This window comes from Elephas maximus, chromosome 10 (genome assembly GCF_024166365.1).
Source record: "Elephas maximus indicus isolate mEleMax1 chromosome 10, mEleMax1 primary haplotype, whole genome shotgun sequence".
NCBI classification, from domain to species: domain Eukaryota; kingdom Metazoa; phylum Chordata; class Mammalia; order Proboscidea; family Elephantidae; genus Elephas; species Elephas maximus.
In genome coordinates, this window is record NC_064828.1 from 110,147,132 (window position 1) to 110,174,149 (window position 27,018).

Genomic DNA, 27,018 nt, shown 5'->3' on the forward strand with positions numbered 1-27,018 from the left:
CAGATCACGCATTCCCTGCTTTAACATGCGTGTACGAATGTGATTCGCGGCCTTCTCAGGGTATCACATCCAGAGGCACATGGTATCCAGCTCCACTTCCTGGTGGTTAATTAGATTATCCGGTTAAGATTTTGTTTGGTTGTTCCACTGTAGAGCTAGTATTTTTTTTCTTGCCCCTTGCAACTGAACGGAGTCTGTGGGAGATACTTTAAGACAATGCAGATATCCTCTTCCTGACCAAAAGTTCCTCCCTAGACATAGTTATCTGTTGATGACCTGTTGTAGAACCATCCACTGCCATGGTTCCCCCTGTATTTACCAGTCATCAGGCGACTTTCTATTTATGATCGGCATGGAATCATGGATTCTTGTTTTCCCCCAGTGATTTATAATCTATCACTGTCTTTAAATTTTGTGCTCCAGTTGTCCCAAATTTGGTCAGTGGAAGCCCCTTCTAGGTGACACCTTGTTTGTGATGTACCCTCATCATTTTTTGAGAACTCCCTTAGTTTCTGGCTCATCTTGTACCTTCCCTGCCCCAACCCTGGAATCAGTCATTTCTCTGAGGAGCCCTGGTTCCGTAATTTGGGATGTAAATTCACTCCTGCCTTCCCCGATTCTGTATTTTTGTCTCCCTTCTACATTGATACTTCTGGCTCCTAGCGCCATCAGCACATTCTTATTTGCTTAACCCTGTGATACACCCAAAATAGTGTTAGAATTGCTTTGGCCATACTACTACAGAAAACAAGCCTATGGTGAAGAGTTTAGGATCTCTTTGCATTCTCCCCTACCCCACTCTCAGCCTCCACATGCACACATGTCAAATTCTGTGTTCATAAGTTACTTGGACTTGTTTGCCTCCCTCCCTCCTCCATTGTTTCGTATTATTCACTTAAGATATTGTCAGAATCATTGGTTTCGGTCAGTTTCCCATTTTAGGTACCCTCTTACCATCTTTGTGATTTAATTTTATTTTTTGAATACGGAGGACATTAACACACTTCTAAAGAATCTTAACTGTCCAAATTTATACTCAGAGAAGTATCACTCCCTTATCCCGCCTCATTCCCACTACCTTTTATGAGTAACTAGTTCATTATCTCCTGATTTATTCTTTGTGTGTGTATGAGAGAGAGATAAGCAAATATGGTTTCCTATTATTTCTTATGCAGAAGGTAGCATACTAAATATGTACTTTTACATTTTGCTTTTTCACTTCATAATGTATCCTAGAAATTATTCCACATCAGCTCATAGAGCTCTTCATCTTTTTTTTTTAGACATAGCACTCGATTATATGTAAATGTTGTTGTTAGGTGCCATCAAGTCGCCTCTGACTCAGTGACCCTATGTACAGCAGACCATATATATAACCGAACAAAATGCTGCCAGGTCCTGTGCCATCCTCACAATCGTTGTGCTTGAGTACATTGTTGCAGCCACTGTGTCAGCCCATCTCATTGAGGATCCTCCTCTTTTTTGCTGTCCCTCCACTTTACCAAGCATGATGTCCTCCAGGGACTGATCCCTCCTGATAACACGTCCAAAGTATGTGAGATGAAGTCTCGCCATCCTCCCTTCTAAGGAGCATTCTGGCAGTACTTCTTTCAAGACAGATTCGTGTTATATGTAAACACCCTGGTTTATTTAACCAATCTTTCATGGGTAGACATTTAGGTAGGTTTTTTGCGATGATAAAGAGTGCAGTAATGAGTAACCTTGTGCATATGTACAACATTTCTGTATTGTTGATGTATCTTTAGGATAAATACCTAGAAATGGGATTGCTCAGTCAAAAGATAAAATGCATATGCGGTTTTATTAGATGTTGCTAATTTCTTCCATAAGGATCGTACCTTGTTGTATTCCCACCAGCACTGAATGAAGGTGCCTGTTGCTATGCAGCTTCACCAACAGAATATATTTTCAAACTTGTGAATTTTTGCCAATGGGTTAATGGATAGGCGATGTTATACAGTTGTAGTTTTTCTTTTTTCCTTTCTTATGAAAGTGAACATTGTTTTTATATGTTTGTGTGTATGCTTGTGTGACTTGTCTGTTTCATTTCTTTTGCCCCATTTTCTAAAGGATATTTGACTTTTTTTAATTCAGTTTTTTTTTAAAAAAAATTTGTCCTTTATCTGTGATATAGTTGCAGATATTTTTCCTGGTTCATCATTTGCTTTTTGACTTCATTTATGGTGTTTTTTGCTATCAGCTTAAACAACTTTTTTTATGTAACCAAATTTATTGATCTTTCCTTAGATCTGGAGTTTGAGTCATAGTTACCAACATTTCTTGTACTGGTTTCATGTTTTCATTCATATATAGTTTCATTTTTTATATATGGATCTCTGATCTGAGGTTTGTTCTTATGTATATCGTATGAAGTATGGATCTAATATTATATTTAAATCTCTCTCCAGCTGTCCTAACAATTATTTATTTAAGACTATATTTGCCCCAATGATTTGAGATTCCATCTTTATCATGTACTTAATTTCTTTATGCAGCCAATTTGTTTCTAGATATTCTGTTGTCTTTCTATCTCTTCATGCACCAGTACCATATTTCTTTAATTATGGAGGCTTTGAAATCATATAGGACTAGCCCCCCAACATAGTTTTTTCTCATCAGTGTTTTTCTAGCTGTTTTCATATGAACTTCAGTATCAACTTATCTGGCTCCAAAAAACAGCCCCTTTTTTAAAAAATCTGTTGCTCTCTCTCAGTGTATAAATTTAGATCTTTTTTTAATTCCTGGAAAGCTTTCTTGGTTTATATGGGGCCCTGGTGGTTCAGTAGTTAAGAGTTATGGCATGCTATGGCTGCTAACCAGAAAGTTGGCAGTTCAAATCCACCAGCTGCTCCTTGAATCCATATGGATTATAATTTTAAATATTAGTTCTGTTTCATTGTTTTGATTTCTTCTTCAGGGACTCCAGTTATGTATATGTTGGATCTTCTTTGTCTTCAATTTCCATCTTCCACCACAAAACTTTATCTCATTTTTATTCTTTTAGTGCTTTTCCTGCCTTCAGTGCTTTTCATTAAATTTTCATTTGAATCTACTCTCCTTTGAGCATTTTATAATTTAGTCTTCATTTCTGATAAGATTTTTTCTTCTGTTTTTCCCTGAGTTAAATCAACTCTCATTTCATTCCATTTCTTCTTGGTTTTGTCTGTTTATGTTCTTAGTTTTTGTTTTCCTCATTCATTGTGGGGTTTTTGTTTTGTTTGTTTTTCATATTCCTGAATGCTTACTTGAGGATATTTATTTAAGTTTGAAGCATTGTATTACAGTTTTCTTTTGCTTTGTGGCCTTTTTTCTTAAGAATTTTCATCTTTTGCTCACATTTGTGAGAATCATCCATATTGTTAGAAGTAGTTGGTAGTTTAATTCTTTCGTTGCAACGTGGTATTTATCACACAAGTTTAACCCAGTTTATTTATCTACTGTCCTGAAGGTGCGTATTTGGATTGTTTCCACTTTCTGGCTCTTGTGAGTAGTGCTGCTAGGAACACACTTGTACGTGTCTTTTGGAACAACTTCCTTTGTTTTTAAAGTAAAGTTTGTTCCCTTTCATTCTTCTTCATCTTATAAGTGGATTCCACCAGTAAGGAGTAGTAGTTCCTTTAAGTCTGCTCCCACCCTGCTCAGCGGTTGGTAGTACAAATATTGATTACATGTGGATCATGTTTAATCTGCTTTTTAAGACATCTGCTTTCTGTGCACATTTCGGAACAGCAGAGAACAGCAGTTAAGACAACAGGCCTTAGTGAGACTGACTTGTGTTTACTTTCCTGCTCTACCACTTGCTGCCGTGTAACTTCAGGCAGATTACTCAGCTTCTTAAGCCTCCGTGTCCTCATCTATAAATTGCCGTTCTTTGGGTACGTGGTGGTTTGTCAGCCTGCTGTGGTCTTGCCCCAAATCTTTACATGACTCCTTTAGTTCATCAGTCTCTGCGCCAGTGTCACTTCCTGACAGTAACCACCATCCACCACACTGTAGCGCGCTGCCTTGTTTCATATGTCTTCACAGTTCTCCATAGTACTTACCCTGTAGATTGTACTGCATTCTACCACGTGGACTCACACTGCATATTTATTTATCTGCATGTTCACTTCCTGACACCTCAGCTAGTTTGCAAGCTTTGCGACGTCAGGGGCAGCGTTGTGGTAGATGCAGGGTCGAGGACAGTGGCTGGCACAGAGGAGATGCTCAGTAAACACTTGTTGGGTCGGGGGAATGTAGGAATAATAGGTGCCTTGTCGGGTTAATTGGGGATAAATGAGTTCCTGACACACAATAATAAGTGGTGCTGGTGGTGGGTGCTACTGCCAGACCAGACTGAATCAGCGTGCGGAGACGTCCTTTCCTGGGTTGTTGTAGCTGTTAACGCAGTAATCGTAGCACTTTCTCATCTGCTCCACCACTAATTACAGGCTTTAACTTAACCTCATGGGTTGCACGGAAATGGTTAATTTGTGTATTTATTTTACTAACAGAGACATTAAACCTGACAATGTCCTTTTGGATGTGAATGGTCATATTCGCCTGGCCGACTTTGGATCATGTTTGAAGATGAATGATGATGGAACTGTATGTATATTTGTTGGAGATTTTCCATTTGGTTTTGGGCTTTGCTTGCAATAACAAGGGGCTTAAAATTTCTGTTTGAAATACAATTAACAAACCATGTTTATTAACATGAATTAAAAAGATGAATCCATTTGCTAGACAGCTGACATTTTCTATTTGGGAATTTTATTTTTAAGTTTAAAAACATCTTTAGTGCCTTTTATGTTTACAAAATAATACATATGCCTTCTAACATGGGAAGTTTTCAGGTCCCTCACCCGTAGGCATCTAAGAGCGTGCCAACCCCACAGTGAGTTGTGTCAGGCAGCTCGCGTGTCCTTTCTCACAGTACCCGTGTAGGCTGGGCAGGTGGGCAGACCCTAACTGTGTGGCTGCATTTCTTATTTTGGGGAAGAGTGGTAGCAAGTGACTTCCTATCAGTGTTTTCTCTCTATGGGTGTTGTGGGCCTAGAGGCAGGGGTCTTGGACACTCAGAGTATGATGAAAGCCGGGTGACACTCTCATGGTAAAACACAAGGAGGGCTCCTGGATTCACTGGATCCACATTCATGGTCAGAGACCAGCGCTGTGGTCGAGTGGCCTGAGGCATGGCCGCCCCAGCTGCGCTCAGAGTCCAGCTCAGCAGCTCCCACCAGTGACAGGCTCCATGGTATTAGGGAGTTTTTCAGTTCTCTGCTGTGGCAGCTGTTGAGGCAGTAGTCTTCCATGTTAGGGAGCGTTTTCTTTAAAACCTTTCACTGCCATAAAGTCTAACGAAAAGTACTTCTCCAGAAAAAAGCAATTCCTTCCATTCTTATGAGCAGGTTTTCAAGAGGTAGTATTTTAAAAGACCCCATAAAACTAGCATCAGTTAACAATGTTTTGAAAGAAGTGACTGAAGTGATTACTCTCTTTCTACAAAGCCAGCCTGCCTGGCTGTTAAAAGTCTTTACCACACACTGACAAGTTGATATGTTTACACAGCCGTCAGGCCTAGTCACCGAATGTCTATAATCATGGCTGTGGTCTGAGCTGGAGCCCTGGCTACCTGCTTCCCACCTAGGTTCTTAAAACCTTTCTTAACATCCATATCACTACCACCCTGTGTAATATTTGACCTGTGTCACAGTGCTGCACTTCTGGTTGTCTGTAATCCACAGGGAGGCTCCTGCAGGCTGGGCCAGCCTGTGGGAACAAGAGGCTAGGCACAGGTGTGGGCATGGGCTCTGCTGACCCCTCCAACTGAGCATCCACAACACCCGCGACCATGGCTGCTGCTCTGTCCCTGGGTACCTCTGCCCAGAGTTGCCAAGGCTGAGTTTGGTCTCGGTTGCGTAGGCCCTCTGTGACTGTTGTCTCTGGTCCTTCCTGACCCTCAGTCTTGTAGACTCGGAAACCTCAGGGGTGGCCCCATGTTGTCCATGTGCCCTGCGACCACCTGCCGGGTGTGCTGCTCCTGTGCATTTACCCCACCTAGGGGCCTGCTCCATGGGAGCCTGATTATCACGGCTGGAGGCAGAGCCAGGTGCTCAGTAAAGGTGTCCACTGGGCCCCTGGGTCTCCTGCCACCAGACCAGATGGACATCTGCTCCTTGAATACCCCAGCCTCTGTGGTCATGGTTGTGCCCTTACGAGCCCAGCTCTTGCCAATGCAGCTTTCTGTAGCAGGGCTGCTGCACTCAGCAGCACCTGCTATGGAGGTAGCCTGGGAGCTGCCCTGCCCTTTCTGGGGTCCGTAGTGCACCTTAGTTGACATTGGATTTGAGCTCACGGAGGCTGCCTCACTCCTCTTCACACACCTTCCCCAGTTGGACCCCTCAGACAAGAACCCATGACCACACCTGTCTTGGCCTCTATTTCCATCGAGGAAACAGCTAAGCACCCAGCTGTGCCTAGCCCTGCTTCCAGATACTCCACCTGGGGAGACAGAGTGGGCTGTGGGTTAGCAGCATCCACACCATGGGGAGCCTGCTAAAAAGGAAGCAGCTGTGGTGACCCAGAACCTCCGTTTCAGCAAGAGCCCCTTGGGCCCCACACAGGCGACAGTCTGGCAAGGGCTGGTCTGGACGCACGTGGTCCCCACACCACCCTTGGAGCAGCCAAGAGCGGCTGGGAAACACTGACTACTGTGAGAGATTGCTGCCTGGCGACGTGGTGTGGCATTTGGGCCTCAAAAGATGGGGGGTGCAGGAGAGCCATGTGTATTCTGGAACTGATAGCGTTTAGTACTACAGGACAATACGCGTTTGTGTTGAGTTTTGAATTATTAAGTTTTTAAGTTATGATCACTGGCCATTTTTATCCCATGATGGTTTCATTTTCTGGTGCCCCTGTTTTAGAGAAGGTAGTTAATGTGGAGTTAAAAGTGTATGAGGATCTCCCTAAACCCAGCTTTCTCTCCCAGGTCCAGTCCTCCGTGGCCGTGGGCACGCCCGACTACATCTCCCCGGAGATCCTGCAGGCCATGGAGGACGGCATGGGCAAGTACGGCCCCGAGTGCGACTGGTGGTCCCTGGGGGTCTGCATGTACGAGATGCTCTACGGAGAGACACCCTTCTATGCTGAGTCGCTTGTGGAGACCTACGGAAAGATCATGAACCATGAAGTAAGACACTGCATTCCCATGGCCCGTTTCTCCCAGTGCCCAAACATAGGCCTGGGATAAAGAGAGCAGCAAGCCTGGAGGGAGGAAGAGGGCCCGGAGAGGGTGAGGGTGCTTAGGCAAGGCATGTGGCACTCAGGACGGGCAGTTGGGCGATTTGGGAGAGACTCAGGTAGGATCTACCCAAGCTGCAGACATGGCAGATGTGGCATGAGAAAAGGGAAGCAGCAAGGTAGTTTCTGGTTTGGGGCGATGGTGTTCACCGAGCCCAGGGTCCCTGGAGGAGAAGGGGCTTCTGTGGAGGCAGGGCTGGGGAGGGAGGCCTGGGCGGCCTGTGGTAGGGGCCAGGTGGGCAGGTGGGCCTGTGGATCTGGGTTTGTCAGGTGCCAACTCAGATTCTCAAGCTGCTCTCCCAGAAGTCACTGTCACTAACTGGTCACAGGGCTCAGCAGAGCAGTCCTTACCCTCTGGACCCCATGTCCTTTCCTCTCTTTTCTTTTTCCTCTCCCAGCTATTCATTTTTCACTTTGACTTTGCCTTCGTTTTCTTTCCTTTGTTTTCCTTCATTTTCTATTTCCCTTTTTTGTCATCTTTCTTTTTCTGTATTCTCATTACTTGGGTCTGCCTTTCTAATGCCATCTCCTCCCTATTTATCGGTATGCTTCCAGCATCTCCTTTCCTGGCCTGCTCTGCGCCCCCTTCCCACACACATACCCCAGGAACCTGGCCGCGGGCCTGCCCCCTAGCTACTCTCCAGCTGATGGCTCGTGGAGGGAACAGAGCAACACTAGATGTGGTAAATGGTTTCTACCTAGCTCAAAGTCAAAGCAAAAGTTACACTTCAAAATTTTTTCCCAAAGTGGGAGTGTGTTTTTCATTTATAAATTAACGTATGCATCTTATAAAATGCAGTCAACAGAAGCGCATACAGTAGCTGGTGGGAGTCATCTCCGTCCACTCCTCAGTGATAAATGCTGGGTAACAGGGGCTCGATGCTGGGAGCACGCGCTTCCCCAGGCTCCCGAGTAGCCCGCCAGGAGGCTCATTGTGCAGCAGCTCATTTAGTCTCCACCCGTCCCCTGAAGACCCCAGAAGGTGGTGCTGCTGCTCGTTTCCCTTTTCAAGATGGAACGGTGAGGTCTGGAGATGGAGGAACACAGGCAATGAGGGGCACACAGGCTCTGCACACAGGCCCACAAGCCAAGCTGGGTGTCTGTGTGTGTGGGTGTAAGTAAGTGGCATCACCCTACATAGACCAGTTGCCATTGACTCAACTCTGACTCATGGAGACTCCATGTATGTCAGAGTAGAACTGTGTTCTGCCAGGTGTTCAGTGGCTGATATTTCAGAAGTAGATCGCCAGGCTTTTCTTCTGAGGGGCTTTTGGGCAGACTCGAACCTCCAGTCTTCCGGTTAGCAGCTGAGTGTGTTCACCGTTGACCACCCAGAGACTCCCACACTTCATACAGTCAGACTTGTTTGGCCAGTATATTTTTGACATCTTCCCATGTCAGCACACTGAAATGTTCTGTCCCGTGTGTGTGCACGTGTGCGTACACACATGCACACACACCATACCTTTTATTACCAAGTCCCTTTTTGAAAGATATTTAGGCAATTTGCGTTTTTCTTGGTTAAAATATAACGTTATGAACGTGTTATGTTTTCTGTTTTTGAGTATTTCCATAGATTACGTTTCTAGATGTAGAATTGTCGCAGATATTGGTGAAGTGCCCTCTGCCAGGGCTTTGCCGGTTTACATTTCCCCAAGAGTGTTTTGTCAGCAGCCTGCCCCTTGGATGGTGAATGTTTATTATTGTTTTAATTTATATGCAGTGTGGTAACAAGTCTGCCGTGAATAAGCCCTATAAGCCTAATAATTTTGTTTGCCCTTCTGAATTTCTGAATTCATTAGCTCTGGTTTACATTTAGTTACCATGAAATAAAAAAATGACTGTTGCCTTGGAGCAACAGTAAAACCTGCCAAAGTGGGAACCTGTGTAAGGTGGAAACCTGTCAGCAAAAGAAAACAAATATTTTCCACTAATAGAAAGCAGTAGAAAAGTGGTAAGACTACACCCTGTCAAAGGGGGAAAACTTACAAGCCCTGGACTAACAAGGCTCTGGTTCTTACACGTTTCACTGTATTATTTCCACTTTATTTTCTGGAATGTCTGTACAGCTTAGGTTTTTCTGAGTAAGTCTCAACTTTTCACTGTTTTCTGCCCTCAGGAGCGATTCCAGTTCCCTTCCCACGTCACGGACGTATCTGAAGAAGCAAAAGACCTCATTCAGAGACTCATCTGCAGCAGAGAGCGCCGCCTGGGGCAGAATGGGATAGAGGATTTCAAAAAGCACGCCTTTTTTGAAGGTCTAAATTGGGAAAACATACGAAACCTAGAAGCACCTTACATTCCAGACGTTAGCAGCCCTTCTGACACGTCCAACTTCGACGTGGACGACGATGTACTGAGGAACACCGTGAGTGTAAAAGCCGTCTGCCTCTCAGCATCGCTTCACAGCGGGGCCAAGAATCTCAGGTTGTGTTGAAGGGCTTGCTTATCAGGATAGTGAAGCTTAGAGTAGTAGTGATTTTTTTTTAAAATCAGGCAATTGTCTAAAGGAAGTGCCCCTGCTGTTCTAACCCTCACCATGGTCCTAAATGTCCCTTTAGAAATGATGGACCACTCGGTGTCAGCAAAATTGAGTTACATGGCTCTTGTTTTAGAGCATCAGAAATGCATTTGCTTTTATTTTCGTGGTGTTCTCTACTTACCATACTAGATTCACTGCAGCTCTGTCGTGGGGCCTGGCTTCTCTCTGGCTGTCCAGCCTGCTGCTCACAGTCTTACCCCACATAGGAGAGCGTGTTGCATCTTTCAACCATCTTACGCCTCCGGTGTCTGGATTTCTGTTCCTTTATACATCAGGAGTTCAGGAGTGACAGTGATGGTGTGCGGATTTTGAGTCTTTCCGCTGACATTGTGGATCATGGATTTTCCAAATTGGTTTGGCCCAGGGGCTCATTTGTTGCTCTGCTCTGCTCTGGCAAGGCTGATGTAGACGGCTGGCTTAGATGTAGTAGTTAGCACCTTGGGCCCGGTAGAATTTTGCACACATGTTGTAAAATTATTTTGGCCTCATCAGACCCAACCTTTTTAGTACGAACCTGTGGCTTGGTTTAGGGGTAGAGAAACTGAGGGGTAATCAAGTGCAAGAATCTTCCCTATTGCTCCTTACCTTGGAGAATTTCTCCTACTAAAGGAGCCCCATTTGCTGAACATTTTGTTCTTAAGTGACCTTGGGAAAACTATTGGCTCTTTAACAGCCTCAAAGTGGAAGAGGTTCTTTTTTGTGTGTGTGTGCTTTAAGTGAGAGTTGACAAACCAAGTCAGTCTCTCATACAAAGACTTATATGCACCTTGCTATATATACTACTAGTTGCTCTCCCTCTAAGGAGACAGCACACTCCTTTCCTCCACTCTCTATTTTTGTGTTCATTCAGCCAGATTCTGACCCCCTCTGCCCTCTCATCTCCTCTCCAGACAGGAGCTGCGCACATTGTCTCCATGTGTCTAGTTGATCCAAGAAGCTCACTCTTCACCAGTATCATTTTCTATCCCATAGTGCAATCCAAACCCTTTCTGAAGATTTGGCTTTGGGAATGGTTGCTGTCTTGGGCTAACAGAAGGTCTGGGGACCATGATCTCTGGGGACCTTCTAGTCTCAGTCAGACCATTAACTCTGGTCTTTTTATGAGAATTTGAGGTCTGCATCCCACTGCTTTTCTGCTCCCTCAGGGGTTCTCTGTTGTGTTCCCTGTCAGGGCAGTCGTCAGTTATAGCTGGGCACCATCTAGTTCTTCTGGTCTCAGGCTGATGTAGTCTCTGATTTATGTGGCTCTCTCTGTCTCTTGGGCACATAATTACCTCGTGTCTTTGGTGTTCTTCATTGTCCTTTGCTCCAGGTGGTTTGAGACCAATCGATACATCTTAGATGGAACAGAGGTTCTTAAGGAGAAACTAGTAAGCGCCCCTTGTAGCTCGTTAACAGCATTGTCTCTTTTACACTTCAAACTTGACTTGATGGCTCCATGTTCAGAACAAGAGCAGAACTTGAGAAAAGACCAAGAAAGTGTTATGTGGAAAGGACTTTTCCCAGACTCTAAAGAACTTCTGTGCCAAAATGGCCCAGATAGATTGTAAATCTGGATTTGTTTTGAATAAAGAAGGATCCTGAAAAATAGAGTTGGGAGAAACTTGTCTAAGACAGTCTGACCTTGGGTTCCAAATCTCTCCCCCGTGCACTGGGCCTCTGTTTCAAACCAGGAACCTGAGTGTTGCCAGACCTCCGGCCCGTGTTTGTCCCAGCGACTTCACCCTGGTCCGTGGTATTAGTCTCTGCACAGGATTTTGTTGAGTTGTGGCTTCTGTGGCTTAAAAAATGTTTGCGTATCACTAACCTGTTTTAGGTTTGGCCTTACGCCACTGTCATCATCAGAATCGGTGTGTTTACCCTCTTAATTGCGTGTACATTCAGCCGTAGAGCCAGGAATGAAGAGTACAAAGATCTGCCTGAGCTAAGCTCGCATGCAGATGATGCCATGGAATCAACATTCTAGAAAGCCACACGGTTCTCCCTGGCACATTCTTTTTTTTAATTGTATGTTAAGTGAATGTTTACAATTCAGGTCAGCTTCTTGTACAAACACTTACACACATTGTTATGTGACCCTACTTGGCTCTCCCTGCAATGTGACAGCACACTCCTCCTCTCGACCCTGTATTCCTGAGCCCGTTCAGCCAGCTCCTGTGCCCCCCGCCTTCTCATCTCCCCTCCAGACAGGAGCTGCCCACATAGTCTCATGGATCTACTTGAGCTAAGAACAAGAACCACACTCCTCAGCAGCATTATTTTCTGTCTTATAATCCAGTCTAACCTTTGTCTGAAGAGTTGGCTTCAGAAATGGTTTTAGTTTGGAGCTAACAGAGAGGCTAGGGCCCACAACCTCTGGGGTCCCTCCAGTCTCAGACCATTAAGTCTGGTCTTTTTACTAGAATTCGAGGTCTGCATCCCACTGTTCTCCTGCTCCATCAGGGATTCTCTTTTGTGTTCCCCGTCAGGGCAGTCATTGGTGGTATCCCTGGCACACACTTGACAGTCACGTTTTATAACACCCTTTCCCCGTTTTTCCCCTCTTTTGTTTGAACATGGAGTTCACGTATGTTGTGTGTGTTCTTGTGCAGGAAATATTACCTCCTGGGTCTCATACAGGCTTTTCTGGATTGCATTTGCCGTTCATTGGTTTTACATTCACAACGGAAAGGTAAGTCCAGATATATCACTCCGTGTGTGTGCATGCTCGTGTTGGGGATCGTGGAGGGCCTTGTTCATGGAAGTCGGGGATGGTGGTTTCATCCCCTAAAAAGGCAAACCTGGTGCCTGCATGGGATCACTTGGAGTCAGCAGACTGCTTCTGTAAAGAGCAGGTGGTAATGGGCTTTGCGGCTGCTTATGGTCTACCCTGTATTATTATTGGGGCCCTGGTGGCAAAGTGGTTAAGAACTTGGCTGCTAACCAGAAGGTTGGCAGTTTGAATCTACCAGCTGCCCCTTGGAAACCCTATGGGGCAGCTCTACTCTGACATACAGGGTCACTATGAGTCAGAAATGACTTGACAGCAGTGGGTTTGGTTTTGCTTTTTATATTATTATTATTATTTCTTCTGATTTCTTCTTCCCCTTCGAATATTAAAAAGTCAACCATTCTTAGCTTGTGGACTGTACGCAGCAGGCTGTGGGTTGCAGTTTGCCTGTTCTGACTTATGGGGGCATCAGCGTTGCCAAGATTGGTTGGTAGGAAAGTCAGTGGCCACGGCCACCAGCCCTTGGTTCTTGGTCATGCTCGGCAAGAGCCATCTCCCCTGACAGCACTGTGCTTGGCTGTGTAAGAATGTTTGCATCCTCTTGGTAGGTCCCATTCGTGGAGCTGGAGTGCAATCCATGGCAGGCATTTTGCCTGTTGTCCTTGATCTCAAATGGGCCTCGTGGCACAGTGGTGCTTCCTGGGGTGGCCATATGGGGCCCAGGGGAGAGGCGTTAGGAAGAAAGGCTGGTGAAATAGAACACTACTTCCAGAGTGCATGATGGACCATCACAGAATTTGACTGATGATGTCTTCCGGCACCGGTACCGGAGCCAATGAGAATGTCTTCAGCAGAGGTGATACTTCTGCTTGAGCTTGTAGACAGTTTTTTCTCGTGTGAGATAACCAGGGCTGAGCAGCACTGAAGCCAAAGCGATGGCTGATAGTGCCTAGCCTACAGGAAGCTTTGTAGGCTGCAGTAGGCTTACAGATTTATTGTCCCCAGCACAGAGGCCCTTGACCTTCCTGGTGCCCCTGCTCACAGGGGTGCTCATCAGACACCCCAGGGCTCCCTCCCATGACAGCCCCTGCAGTGCTGAAGGGACAGCGCCCAGGCCTTGGCCGGGTTCTGTCATTTGGACGTAAACGTATACGCACGTGCTCAGCACCTTCAGTGGACTCCATGGAGGAACTCAGAAGACTCTGCTCAGGTCATTGTCACACAGAAAGCTGAGCAGAGCTAACTCTGGTGAAACGGTCTAATACTGAGTGTGGCCCCAGGGTGCATCTGTAAGCCAGCTGGTCCCTGGTGAGTAGCTAAGCTGTGCTTCTCAGTGCCGGCATCTGGAGGGACCCTAAGGGTTCCTGAGTCCACAGGTAAAGAAGGGGCCCCCCAAAGAGTTGGAAGAGCTGTCCCCCGATCACTCAGGTGGCCCACACTGTTCTGGCTGCCTTCGGTTGTCCTCGGGCTGGGGCCGGGCCAGTGAGTGAGGGGCCCTCCTGCTGTCCACCAGCACAGCTCGTTACCGAAGGAGCCTCTTGTTCTTGCATATCTAGGGGAGCGTAGGTGATGATTCAGAAGTTAAGTTCCCCGCCTTAGCAGAAGCGTCTTCTTTTGACCAGCGCTGAAGGAGCCTCCTCCTCAGTCCCCTGTTGATCGTCTAGTCATTTGCAGTAAGGAAAGTCTTGTCTAATTTTGGCGCCATAAGCAATGCCATCTATCCACAGGTATTTTTGTTTGCCAATTTAAAAAGACTGGCTCTCGTCCCGGGAGGTGTTTAATGCTAGTGAACTCACAACACGTTGGCGGTGGAGTGACCAGCCTGTTGCCCTGTCTTGCAGCTCCTTCTCAGACCGCGGCTCTCTGAAGAGCATGATGCAGTCCAGCACCCTGAGCAAGGACGAGGACGTGCAGCGCGGCCTGGAGAACAGCCTGCAGATCGAGGCTTACGAGAGGAGGATCCGGAGGCTGGAACAGGAGAAGCTGGAGCTGAGCAGGAAGCTGCAAGGTGGGTGGGCCGGCTCTTGGGGACGCACCGGCCACCACACCATGGCTTGCACTCAAGTTGGTGTCTCTCTCACCCCTAGAGTCCACACAGACTGTCCAGTCCCTTCACAGCTCAGCTCGAGCCTTGGGAAGCTCCAACCGAGACAAAGAAATCAAAAGGCTAAATGAGGAAATCGAGCGTCTGAAGAACAAAATAGCAGGTGAGGGTTCTAGAATGTAGCCAGTTCATTTCTGTTCTCGGGTGTTAATCTATTCAGAGGAAACTTTGAGAGTTCTTTCCATAAGGTGGAAAAGAAAAGCTTTAGCAAGCCTATTTACAGCTCTGGTATTTTGTCAACATGTTTTGAATAATTTTCTCCACCTTGATTGATTCTAATATAATTTTGTAGTTACCGGCTAGAATCAGTCAATACCTAGTATTCTATCCCTAAAACTCTTAGGATAGTTTGCATTTCTCTCTTAGTTTTTCTCTTGGCAGCTTTGTGAGGAAATTGCTGTACTTAATTTCTGTCTTTCTCTAAACTCTGCCCACTTTGCAGTATTTTAGGTGCTAGATTTGTTGGGACCATTCTTTTGTGGCCCCGTGGTTATCAAAGCTTCCTAAAGATTCTCCACAGTTTTTCAGCCTTAACCCTGACCCTCAGACGGACTGGCTCTGCACTTGGCTCTCACCTCCACATCACACCTCGAACCTGTCATTGTCTTTCCATTTCCCATCTGAACCTCACCACTCTAATCCAGGAGAAGCCTTTGACTGAGTCCATTATTTATGGAGCCTTTATTGCACCCATGCAGGGGCCAGGCCCTGTGCCGGCTCCCACGACAGGGTGTGAGACAGACAGGCGGGGGAGTGCAGCCTGGGACTTGGTTTGGGAAGAGCTGCTGCTCAACAGGCTATCAGAGTCAGCTTCTGTACATGCAGGGCACTTTTGTGTGTGTGAAGGTCAAAAAAGCCTCTAAATGAGGATGATTGCTCTGGAATATTAAATAATTTACTACCAGTAAGCGTGAGGTACCACCAAGGTTTGGCTGTCCCTGCACGTAAGGGAACACGATCTGTTGTTACCTTGGCCCAGATTCCGGTAGGCTCGAGCGACAGCGTGAGGATGCTGCGCTGCTCCGCCGAGAGCAGGAGGACTCCACGCAGCGGCTGAAGGGGCTGGAGAAGCAGTACCGCGTGGTACGGCAGGAGAAGGAGGACCTCCACAAGGTAACCAGGCTTCCGTTTTGTTCAAGAAGGGCGTAAAGGAGGTGGCAGAGTTTGCAAGGTTGAGTTCATGGCAATGCTAAAGACCTCCTCCCAGGCGCTGGCTTGCGTCAGGCTGCTGCAGCGGGTGGGAGTGAAGCTGCCCCAGCCCCCGCCCCATCGCCTGCAGCTGGTGTGCTCTGTGTATCGCCATCTTTGCCCTCCACCCTACCTGTGGAGCCAGTGGGGTTCCCCCCCATCTTAAAAGAAGGAAAGGAAGGTCAGAGGATGGGAGGGTTTCCCGACGCAGCACCTGTGCCTCCTGGCCCACCCCCTCCACCACGCCACCCCGCAGGCTCTGATAATGATTTGTTAAAGCTTGGGTGACCACCTCTCCCAGTAACTGCTTTATAAAATTGATTTCCAGCAAATGTGTCAAACTATGTCTCAAACACTTAATACCACGCTTAGGGTTGCGTTTTCTGAATACCTTAATTTATACACTTAAGTAGTTGAATCTATGGTTTGTGGTTTGGTCTCTAAAACGTACAGCGTTTCAAAACCACGTTGTCTGAGTGTTATCACCAGCAGTGATGCATCAAGGGGTCGGGTCGGGTGGGACCCCTGCTCTGAGGCAGCCACCCAACTTGCTCTGAGCCAGGCCGGGGACCTGGTGGAGGTGAGCCCCATCCCCCCACCCCCGGCCAAGTCAGGTTCACATCCAGCCTCAGAGTGGCAGGTGCTGAAGTACAGGGACAGCCAGTCTGTTGGCCAGACGGGCTGCAGGGAGGCCGGGGTGGTTAGTGCCACCGTTGGCAAAGCCGGGCTTCAGCCGGGAAGACTGACTGGCATTCCCACCCACCTCAAGCCCTGGTGAAGATGGGCCATCCAACGACTTGTGTACGCGTTTTTCACTCTTTGATTCACATCTCAAGCGTTTTTGTGTATCATGTCCTTCTGTGATTTAGTGGAGTTTAAGTGTGAGCACCCATGCTGTGGGTCTTTCCCCTGTGATCGTGTAGATGACACAGGAAGAGCTGTGGGTTGCTTCCTGCTGTGGCCAGCTGTTCCCACGTGTGAGGAGGGTCTTCCCTGGTGCCGAGTGGTGCTCAGCAGTGGACCAGGTCATCCTTCCAGCTGCCTGTGTGGCTTGCTGGGGCAGAGCACAGGGCCTTTGCAGAGAAGGTCAATCCTTGGCCAGATGGCTGTGATCTGTAATCAGCACTGAGAGACTGAGCTTGAAGCCTTCCAGGTTTTTGTTGAACCAGTGTAAAATGTATACAATTCTTTTTGTTCAGCAACTGGTGGAAGCTTCGGAACGGTTGAAGTCCCAGGCCAAGGAGCTCAGAGAAGCCCAGCAACAGCGGAAGCTGGCTCTGCAGGAGTTCTCCGAGCTCAACGAGCGCCTGGCCGAGCTCCGCTCCCAGAAGCAGAAGGTTTCCCGGCAGCTGCGCGACAAGGAGGAGGAGGTGGAGGTGGCCATGCAGAAAGTCGACTCACTGCGGCAGGAGATGCGCCGATCCGAGAAGTCCAGGAAGGAGGTAGCTTTCCCACAGATCAGGGTCGTGCTGGCAGGACCTGCATGGTCTTCGTAGAGCACTTGCGAGACAACTTTTGGAAGCTTGACTGCAGTGCTGCATGAATTAACTTTCAAATGGACTTTAGATTTGATGTGAGCCAAGTTAATCTACCAAGCATAGAGTCCGTGCTTATCCCCCCTCAACACTTATTTCTGGAATTATTAGAAGAGGCTCCTACAGTACAGATTTTTGAAATTCCCTTTCAGAGTAAATGGGGGGAGTTCATACATGACATGTAACAGCAATGCGCTGACCTGGGATAGGGCGTGGCTGGCACGACTGAGCACCTGCGCTCAGGACCGCGGGCGCAGACATAGCAGGCATCAAGTCAGGTGCCCTGGGTCAGTGGTTCTGGAGCTTTTTGGTCCCAGGACTCCTTTACACTCTGAAAAATGACTGAAGACCTCAGGAGCTGTCGTTTGTGCAGATTATGTTATGATACATGCACATTAGAAATTAAAACGGAGGCTTTGCTTATCACCTGTCAGATCATTTAAAACTTACAACAGTAAACCCATTACGTGTTTTAAATGTAAATATCATTTTATATGAAAATAACTGTTTTCCAAAGCAGAAAAATATTTAGTGGGAAGCGTGGCTTTTTTTTCCATTTTTTGCAGTTTTCTTTAATGTCTGGCTAAATTGAAAACAGCTTCATGAGCACAGTATCTGCATTCAAACTACTGTGAATAGTTGTTTTTGCTGAAGCCCATGAAAAAAGTCAGCTCCTCAGCTAGGTGGTTAGAAAAGACAGGGCGTCACAGAACCCCCAGAGGGCTCTTGGGTACCCACTCCGAGAACTGCTGCCCTAAATATTCTGAATGGGCTACACTTAATGGGTGGCAGATTTAAGCAATACTTAGTTTAAAATTCCACTAAAATTGACTTGATTTAAAAAAAAAAAAAAACCCAAACCCGTTGCCAGCAAGTCGATTGCAACTCACAGAGACCCTATAGGACAGACTATAACTGCACCATGGGGTTTCCAGGGAGCAGCTGACCTTTTGGTTAGCAGCCAACCCCTTTGACCACTTTGCCACGAGGGCTCCGAAATTGACTTGATAAACCGTATTAATTGGAAGGCCTGGCAGGACGTCCACGCTCTTGTTCTTTCTAAATTCAGGTCTCTTTGTCATTTAACCTCAGAATGCCTCTTTTCTCCTTAGACATTTTGTTTTGCGACATAAATATATTTGGAGAAATAGCCGACTGCAACTCATGTTGGCGAAACCCCTAATTAAGAATTAGTGTTTCAGTGATGGGTGGAACGATAATACCAAATCATCAACTTAAATTAGATTTTAAGCTTGTTTTATTACTAATCAGTTAAGTCCTGAAGTATATTTCTTAACTTCTAACTTGTGATAAAATTTGATGAAGGCCGAAGAAATGCAAAGATCCTTCAAGCTTTTGTCCACGGAGAGGCCCCTTTGGGCGGAGATTTAATTGACACAGTGATGCCGGTTTTGTGTTAATAACAAGTGGGTTTTCTCCTTTTCGCAGCTGGAAACTCAGCTTGAGGATGCTGTTGCCGAGGCGTCGAAGGAACGCAAGCTCCGCGAGCACAGCGAGAGCTTCTCCAAGCAAATGGAAAGTGAGCTTGAGGCCCTCAAGGTAGTGCTTGGCTAGGACCTTTGTCCTTAATAGGAGAGCGGGCGGTTTTCTCCTTACTGACTGACAGTGACCGTGGTCCCCAGTAACCTGTCTGTCAGGCTGTACTTTACGGATGAGATGCGGGGAAGTGGTAGGATGTGAGCTCTGTCTTTGTTACGGTTTTTCACCTGTAAACCAAGTGGTGGTGGTGTTGGGTGCCATTGAGTCGATTCTTACTTCTATCAACCCTATAGGACAGAGCAGAACTGCCCCGCGGGTTTACCTAGGCAGTAAGCCTTACGGGAGCACATCACTGTATCTTTCTCCTATGGAGCTGCTGGTGGGTTCGAATCACCGACCTTTCAGTTAGCAGTAGAGCACTTAATCATTGCGCCACCAGGGCTCCTTTTTAAATCCAAGTACGTCGATTTATTCCATTATCTAAAAGTTTCCAGCAGTTTATCTTAAACCCTAGCAAACCGACCCCTAGTGGCCTTCTTTATATCCTGATTTATAAATTCATCAGTTCTGGAATTGACGGCCTTCTCCGCTTACTTACTGGCTCATCATCAGGATCTCCCCCTCTTTCCTTGAGAGCAGAGACTTGGGGTAGCCCTGTTTCCAGAGGGTGCCCAGTGCCAGGTCAGCCTCACAAACTGCTGTGACATACATGAGGGCATGGGCCCAAGTGGGCCTTCAGGCTGCATGGCAGTGCAGACGGCTCTAGAGCCCAGGCGGTTCTGGGGCACCACCTCTGCAGGGCAGGAACTGTCACCTCTAAAACGCACCCTTCAGTGATTGTGAGGATCACGTTCCCATGAGGTCACCTAAGTCACTAGGTACAGTGCCTGGGTGTGGCAGACACCCAGCGACGGAGCCGTCACCGTGAGGGTCAGGAAGCAGTGTTGTACACATGGGGTGGACAGCATTGTACCACTCACAGGAGGACACAAGACTGACCGTTATTGTAACCTTTGTCTCCAGATGAAACAAGGAGTCCGGGGGCCTAGTGCCACCTTAGAACATCAGCAAGAGATTTCCAAAATCAAGTCTGAGCTCGAGAAGAAAGTCTTATTTTATGAGGAGGAGCTGGTCAGACGCGAAGCCTCCCACGTGTTAGAAGTGAAGAACGTGAGGAAGGAGGTGCACGACTCGGAGAGCCACCAGCTGGCCCTGCAGAAGGAGATCCTGATGCTGCAGGACAAGCTGGAGAAGACCAGGCGGGAGCGGTGAGTCTCCACACAGTGCTCCGTAGCCTGTACCCGCACGTGGACACCAGCACCCACAAAGCTGTGAATCCCCAAAACTTTCTCTCCCTCACCTCCTTAGGCATAATGAAATGGAGGAGGCCGTAGGCACAATAAAAGATAAATACGAACGAGAAAGAGCAATGCTGATTGAAGAAAGCAAGAAATTAACTGCTGAAAATGAAAGGGTAATTTCAAACACTGAGTTATATTGTATGGAAATTGTCGTTTTTTCCTTCTTGAGTCTTTGAAGCTTGTGTATTTTAGAGATTTTAATTTTTAATTGAAGGAACAAGTTTGGTTAAAATGGCTGCTTTTATTCCGTCAGTTACCTGAACTCACCAGCTCTTTCACTTTTAGGTTCAGATTGAAATTGAAATGTGTCTTAAGTTAGAGCCTATCAGAAAAGTTCATAATCATGAACTTTGGTTGGAAAAATCTCACGAAGATTAAAGACAGCATTTAGGATCTTCAGAGAACTTAGTTTTAGTAATACTGACATCATACTTAAAGGATGCCAGATTAATGGTTTGTGTGGCAAAATGGTTTCATTTCAGCTCTGTTCCTTTGTGGATAAACTAACAGCTCAGAATAGACAACTGGAAGATGAGCTGCAGGATCTAGCAGCCAAAAAGGAGTCAGTGGCCCACTGGGAAGCCCAGATTGCGGAGATCATTCAGTGGTAGGTACCTGAGGCCAGACCCCATGGCCAGCCCTGTCCTGTGTGCACACCGCTGCTGCTGGACCACCTTCAGCCTCACCCCTCTGCCTTTTCGCCCACACGCTGGTCCTCTAAGGTGGAGGCACAGCGCTTGTGGCCGTCCCCCTGACATGTTATGTCTGGGCAGCAGTTTGTCCCTTGGCCATCATGCTGGGCCAGCACTGGGGAGCCAGCCTGCCATCTTACCAACAGACTTGGCTCAAGCTGTCGGTTCAGAGACTTGTGTTCTCTGTGAAAGAGGCAGGGAAGAAGACTAAAAGGGCAGCTGGGGGCTGGCCCGTGGGTTCTAACGGCATTAATGCGGTGCCATGCGTAACTGGTGTTTGGGCTAATGCGAAGCTGGGTGACTCCGGTCCTAGGAAGGTGGGAATGCTGTCGTCTTACTCGGCTCCTCACTAATGCCTGTGCTTGTGAGACAGAACCATCTCTTCTTTGCTTCCATTCTTTAGGGTCAGCGACGAGAAAGACGCCCGCGGTTACCTTCAAGCCCTTGCTTCTAAGATGACCGAAGAGCTCGAGACCTTGAGGAGTTCTAGTCTGGGATCAAGGACACTGGTAGGTTTTTCCTGAACCATGCTTTTTTATTACTACAGTATTCATTCATGGTTTTAAGTGTGAACGAGGCAGTTAAGAACTTCTCAGACAATTCATCAACGCAAAAGACTTGTGAAGGCAAGGAACTTGGGCCCCAGTTTGAGGAGCGCCACCATTTTGTCAGTTGCCAGGATATCACAATTTCTTATCATACTGCTCATTGGTTAGCAAATAATTGTCAAGTCCAAAATGATCAGAACTGGCTTCTGCCCTCCAGGAGTTTCATTAAATTATCCATTCTTTCAGTCAGTATAGTTTATTTGTGAGCTCCCAGAGTATGGCAGGCACTGGGCTAACCCTGTCTGATTGTTAAACCTGTAGGCGAAAACAGTACTGTGAGACTCTGCAGGTGGGGCAAGCAGGTGGGCGGCTGGCATCTGACCCTGCCCAGTGCCTACGCCTGTCCTGCAGCTCTTGGTCTGCAGGCCCTGGTCCTGTTCTGCTCTTCACTGCTAACCTGAGTTCAGTTTACCCTTTTTATTTTTTTGCACATGTAGGTTATTCTCAGAATAATTTGCAAAAGTAATAGAGGGACAGTAAACACATTATTAAAATTTTAACCAGGGTCTAAACTTGGCAAACCCAAATGTTTGAAGGTGTATTTACCTGCATGGGCAGTGTCCTTTGGATACAGCTAGCAGCTCCTCCCCTGTCCTGGATGAACCTGGACCACATCCACCTGTAAATACCGACTCCAGGTGCCAGACCCGTCTCGAGTAGTTCCAGACTTACCATTGCATCTCCTTCTTGATCTTTCATGGTCAAAACACAGTACTTTTGAAAAAGTGGACAACTCATGAATTTTATTGAAGAAAGAAATACAGCTGTGTTCTCTGCTCCATAGCTGCAAACCATTTTCATTTTAAAATTTTAAATTTATAAATACCAATTAGAATGATCAATCCAATAAGTTTTTTCATTCCTATGCTTTCTCTTTCCTTCTGTTGTTGTTATTAGGTCCTGTCAAGTTGGTTCCGACTCATAGCGACCATATGTACAACAGAACGAAACACTACCTGCTCCTGTACCATCCTCGCAATCGTCGCTATGTTTGAGCCCATTGTTACAGCCACTGTGTCAGTCCGTCTCATTAAGGGTCTTCCTCTTTTTCTCTGACCCTCTGCTTTACTAAGCATGCTGTCCTTCTCCGTGGACTGATCCCTCCTGATAACATGACGTAGTCTTGCCATCCTTGTTTCTTCTTGCATGGGTTGTACGGCTTGCAAGACAGATTTGCTTGTTGTTCTGGCAGTCTATGGTATATTCAGTATTCTTTGCCAACACCATAATTCAAATGCATCAGTTCTTCAGTCTTCGTAATTCATTGTCCTGCGTTCTTATGCATACGAGGAGATTAAAAATACCCTGGCTTTGGTCAGGCACACCTTAGTCCGCAAAGTGATCTCTTTGCTTTTTAACACTTTGAAGAAGCCTTTTGCAGTAGATTTGCCCAATACGTCGTCTGATTTCTTGACCGCTGTTTCCATGGGTGTTGATTGTGGATCCAAGTAAAATGAAATCCTTGACAACTTCCATCTTTTCTCCATTTATTGTGATGTTGCTTACTGGTACAATTCTGAGAATTTTCGTTTTCTTTGTGTTGAGGTATATTCCATACTGAAGGCTATGGTCTTTGATCTTCGTCAGTAAGTGCCTTGAGTCCTCTTCACTTTCAGCAAGCAAGGTTTTGTCATCTGCATAACACAGGTTGTTAATGGGTCTTCCTCCAATCCTGACTCCATGTTTTTATTTACATACCCAGCTTCTTGGATTATTTGCTCAGCATACAGATCAAATAGGTATGGTGAAAGAATACGACCCTGATGCACAGCTTTCCTGACTTTAAACCACACAGTATCCCCTTGCTCTGTTCGAATGACTGCCTCGTGATCTATGTACAGGTTCCAAAAGGTTATCTATAATTTGTTGTGGTGCACGCAGTCAAATGCCTTTGCATAGTCAGTAAAACACAGGTGAACATCTTTCTAGTATTCTCTGCTTTCAGCCGAGATCCATCTGACATCAGCAACATAGCCCTCATCCCGGGTCCTCTTCTGAATCTGACGTGAATGTCAGGCAGTTGCCTGTCGATGTACTGGTGCGACTGTTTTTGAAGTATTTTCAACAAACTTTTATCTGCATGTGATATTAACAATGTTCAATCCTTTCCCCATTCTGCTGGATCGCCTTTCTTTGGAATAGGCACAAATATGGACCTCTTCCAGTCGGTTGGCCAGGTAGCTGTCTTCCAAGCTTCTTGGCATAGACGAGTGAGTGCTCCAGTGTTCATCCGTTTGTTGAAACATCTCAGTTGGTATCCGTCAATTCTTGGAGCCTTGTTTTTTGCCAGTGCCTTTTCAGCGCAGCTTGGAGTTCTTCGGTACATCAGGTCTTGATCATGTGTTACCTCCTGAAATGGTTGAACATTAACCAATTCCTTTTTGGTTAGTGTGTATTCCTTCCATCTTCTTTTGATGCTTCCTGTGTTGTTCAATATTTTGCCCATAAAATACTTCAGAATTGCAACTCGAGGCTTGAATTTTTTTCTTCAGTTTTTTTAGCTTGAATAGTGCCAAGAATGTTCTTTCCTTTTTGGTTTTCTAACTCCAGGTCTTTGCACATTTCATTATAATACTTTATCTTCTCGAGCTGCCCTTTGAAATCCTGTGTTTTCATCATTTCTTCTGTTTGCTTTAATTACTCTGTATTCAAGAATAAGTTTCAGAGTCTTTTCTGACATCCAATTTGGTCTTTCCTTTCTTTCCTGTGTTTTAATGACCTCTTGCTTTCTTCTTGTATAATGTCCTTGATGTCATCGCACAACTTATCTGGTCTTCATTAACGTTCAGTGCATCAAATCTCTTCTTGAGATGGTCTCCAAATTCAGGTGAAGTCTGCTCAAGTTCGTACTTTGGCCCTCCTGGACTTTTTAATTTTCTTTGGCTTCAACTTGGACTTAAATACAAGCAACTGATGGTCTGTTCCACAGTTGGCCCCTGGCCTTATCCTTACTGACGATGCTGAGTGTTTCCATCATCTCCTTCCCCACGTGTAGCGGATTTGATTCCTGTGTATTCCCTCTGCTGAGGTCCACATGTATAGTTGCCATTTATGTTGTTGAAAAAAACCATTTCCAGTGAATAGGTTGTTGATCTTGCAAAATTCTGTCATGCAATTGTTGGCATCATTTCTGTCACCAAGGCCGTATTTTCCAACTACAGATCCTTCTTCTTTGTTTCCAGCTTTTGCATTTCAGACACCAGTAATTATCAATGCATCCTGATTGCACGTTTGATCAATTTCTACCTGCAGAAGTTGGTAAAAACCTTCAATTTCTTTAGCTTTGGCATTAGTAATTGGTGTGTAAATTTGAATAATAATCATATTAACTGATCTCCCTTTGAGGTGTATGGGTGTTATCCTTGATAGCATTGTACTTCAGGATAGATCTTGAAATGTTCTTTTTGACAATGAATGCAATGCCATTCCTCTTCAATTTGTCATTCTCAGCATAGTAGACCATATGATTGTCTGACTCAAAATGACCAATTCCAGTCCATTTTAGCTCACTGATGCCTAGTATATCGATCTACAAACGTTCTGCTTTATTTTTTAGAACTTCATCTTCCTAGATTCATACGTTGCACCTTGCACGTTCTCATTGCTAATGGATGTTTGCAGCTGTTTCTTCTCATTTTGAGGCATGCCACATCAGCAAATGAAGGCCCTGAAAGCTCGACTGTATCCACACCATTAAGGCCAGCTCTACTTGGAGGAGGCAGCTCTTCCCCAGTCATATTTTGAATTCTTTCCAATCTGAGGGGCTCATCTGGCACTGTATCAAACAACGTTCTGCTGCTATTCATAAAGTTTTCACTGGCCAATTTTTTCAAAAGTAGATCGCCAGGTCCTTCTTCCTAGTCTGTCTTCGTCTGGAAACTTCTCCACTCATACGTCAGTTTGTCATGCTGTGGTGGCTTTCATGTTGCTGTGATAGTGGAAGCTATGCCACCAGTATTTAAATGCCAGCAGGGTCACCCGTGGTAGACAGGTTTCAGCAGCGCTTCCAGGCGAAGAAGTCTCTTTTCCTTCTAATCGTGTTTATGTATACAACAGCACTTATGAACTACATTAAATAAATTTTGTACACGAAAATCGTAAAAGATGAAAGAATACCATCGTGTCCTTTTAGCAAAATGGATAGTTGAGACTTTGTTGCAAAATACTCTGTGAATCGGTCTTCCTGTTGAAGGACTAACTGGATGAGAATACATTACCTTTTTATCCTTAGAAATATGTCATTCACATGTATGTACTATTCACTCATTGAGGCTTGTGAAAACCCATCTGGGGTACGGTCATCTGAGGCCCCCGAGTTCTCATACAGGCTCGCTCTCACTGTCACCGTCAGTGTCTAGAGAGGGTGCCGCTTCTCACCCCTCTGCTCTGTCTTCCCATTGTCTAGTAATTGTGAAAGGTATTCCTCCGTCTGCTCTCTTTTCTTTGCTGTTACGGGTTGAAAAGGAAAAATTCAGAATTCTCAGATGAGTTAAATGAAAGTTAAAAAAAAAAAAAAGTCTGCCAAGATGGTGTCTCCAGGGCTGCTCCTAAACCTGCCTGAAAGCTGACGTAATACACTGGGACACTCGGTGAAGAAACTAGGGAATGAAGCCATCAAGATGGTTTATTTCGTTATTGCGTCATCCTTCTAGTCATTTCCATTATCCTTCCTTTTTCTTACCATTTTAGTCTTTTTTATTATAGCACGAAGTGATCGATGAGTAGTATAACAATATGTTCCCAGTGTAATGCAGTAGCAAAATGCTCCAAGATAGAGGAGAACTGAGATAGGTGATACCTCATAATGTACCTTAGGGTCATAGAAGAGTTCAACAGACTGTAAGATAATTGCAAGGTAGAATCCATTTCTCTCTTCTAAAAAAAAAGTTAAATTTTGTTTTTTGGAAGCCTCTAATAAAAAATAAAATTTATGAAATATCAAAATTAAAACTGGATCCAGCAGACGTTGATAATACCTGCAGGTTAATACTTGAATATTAGTACTTGAAGTAATAGCAAAGGTTAGGTTAGAGAACAATGAATCACTTGTTCAGTGGCATTCATTTTGCTGAGATGTGTTGGTGTTTCCGCCGGCGTTTGCAGGACCCGCTGTGGAAAGTCCGCCGCAGTCAGAAGCTGGACATGTCTGCCCGGCTGGAGCTGCAGTCTGCGCTCGAGGCTGAGATCCGGGCCAAGCAGCTGGTGCAGGAGGAGCTGCGGAAAGTCAAAGACGCAAACCTCTCCTTCGAAAGGTGCTTTGTGTTGTGTTCTGACACACGGTGGGAGCTGGGTTGTGCTGTGTTCGGATGCGAGGTGGGAGCTGGGGACCACACAGCATGGGGCCAGTACTGAGCCTCGCAGATTCTGGAAAGCTGGAGCACCTAGTTCACAGGGCTGACATGAGGGCAGCTGGGCCAGGTGACCTGCTGAGCTCTGCGGGGTGTGGCCTCTGCACTCTGTAGATGCCTGATGAGAG

At 46.0% G+C, this 27,018-nt stretch overlaps 1 protein-coding gene across 2 annotated transcripts in view; it reads left to right on the top strand.

Moving 5' to 3' along the window:
• CDC42BPB (CDC42 binding protein kinase beta) overlaps window positions 1–27,018 on the top strand; it is a 135,642-nt gene that overhangs the window by 84,023 nt on the left and 24,601 nt on the right. For both annotated transcript variants that reach the window (XM_049899637.1, XM_049899638.1), the window contains exons 6-19: window positions 4,515–4,608; window positions 6,992–7,192; window positions 9,422–9,670; window positions 12,436–12,515; window positions 14,396–14,562; window positions 14,642–14,761; window positions 15,638–15,771; window positions 17,046–17,288; window positions 18,831–18,941; window positions 19,905–20,149; window positions 20,250–20,355; window positions 20,725–20,849; window positions 21,338–21,443; window positions 26,646–26,794. In XM_049899637.1, coding sequence (XP_049755594.1) covers window positions 4,515–4,608; window positions 6,992–7,192; window positions 9,422–9,670; window positions 12,436–12,515; window positions 14,396–14,562; window positions 14,642–14,761; window positions 15,638–15,771; window positions 17,046–17,288; window positions 18,831–18,941; window positions 19,905–20,149; window positions 20,250–20,355; window positions 20,725–20,849; window positions 21,338–21,443; window positions 26,646–26,794 — 2,130 coding nt within the window. The remainder of the gene's footprint in view (window positions 1–4,514; window positions 4,609–6,991; window positions 7,193–9,421; window positions 9,671–12,435; window positions 12,516–14,395; window positions 14,563–14,641; window positions 14,762–15,637; window positions 15,772–17,045; window positions 17,289–18,830; window positions 18,942–19,904; window positions 20,150–20,249; window positions 20,356–20,724; window positions 20,850–21,337; window positions 21,444–26,645; window positions 26,795–27,018) is intronic.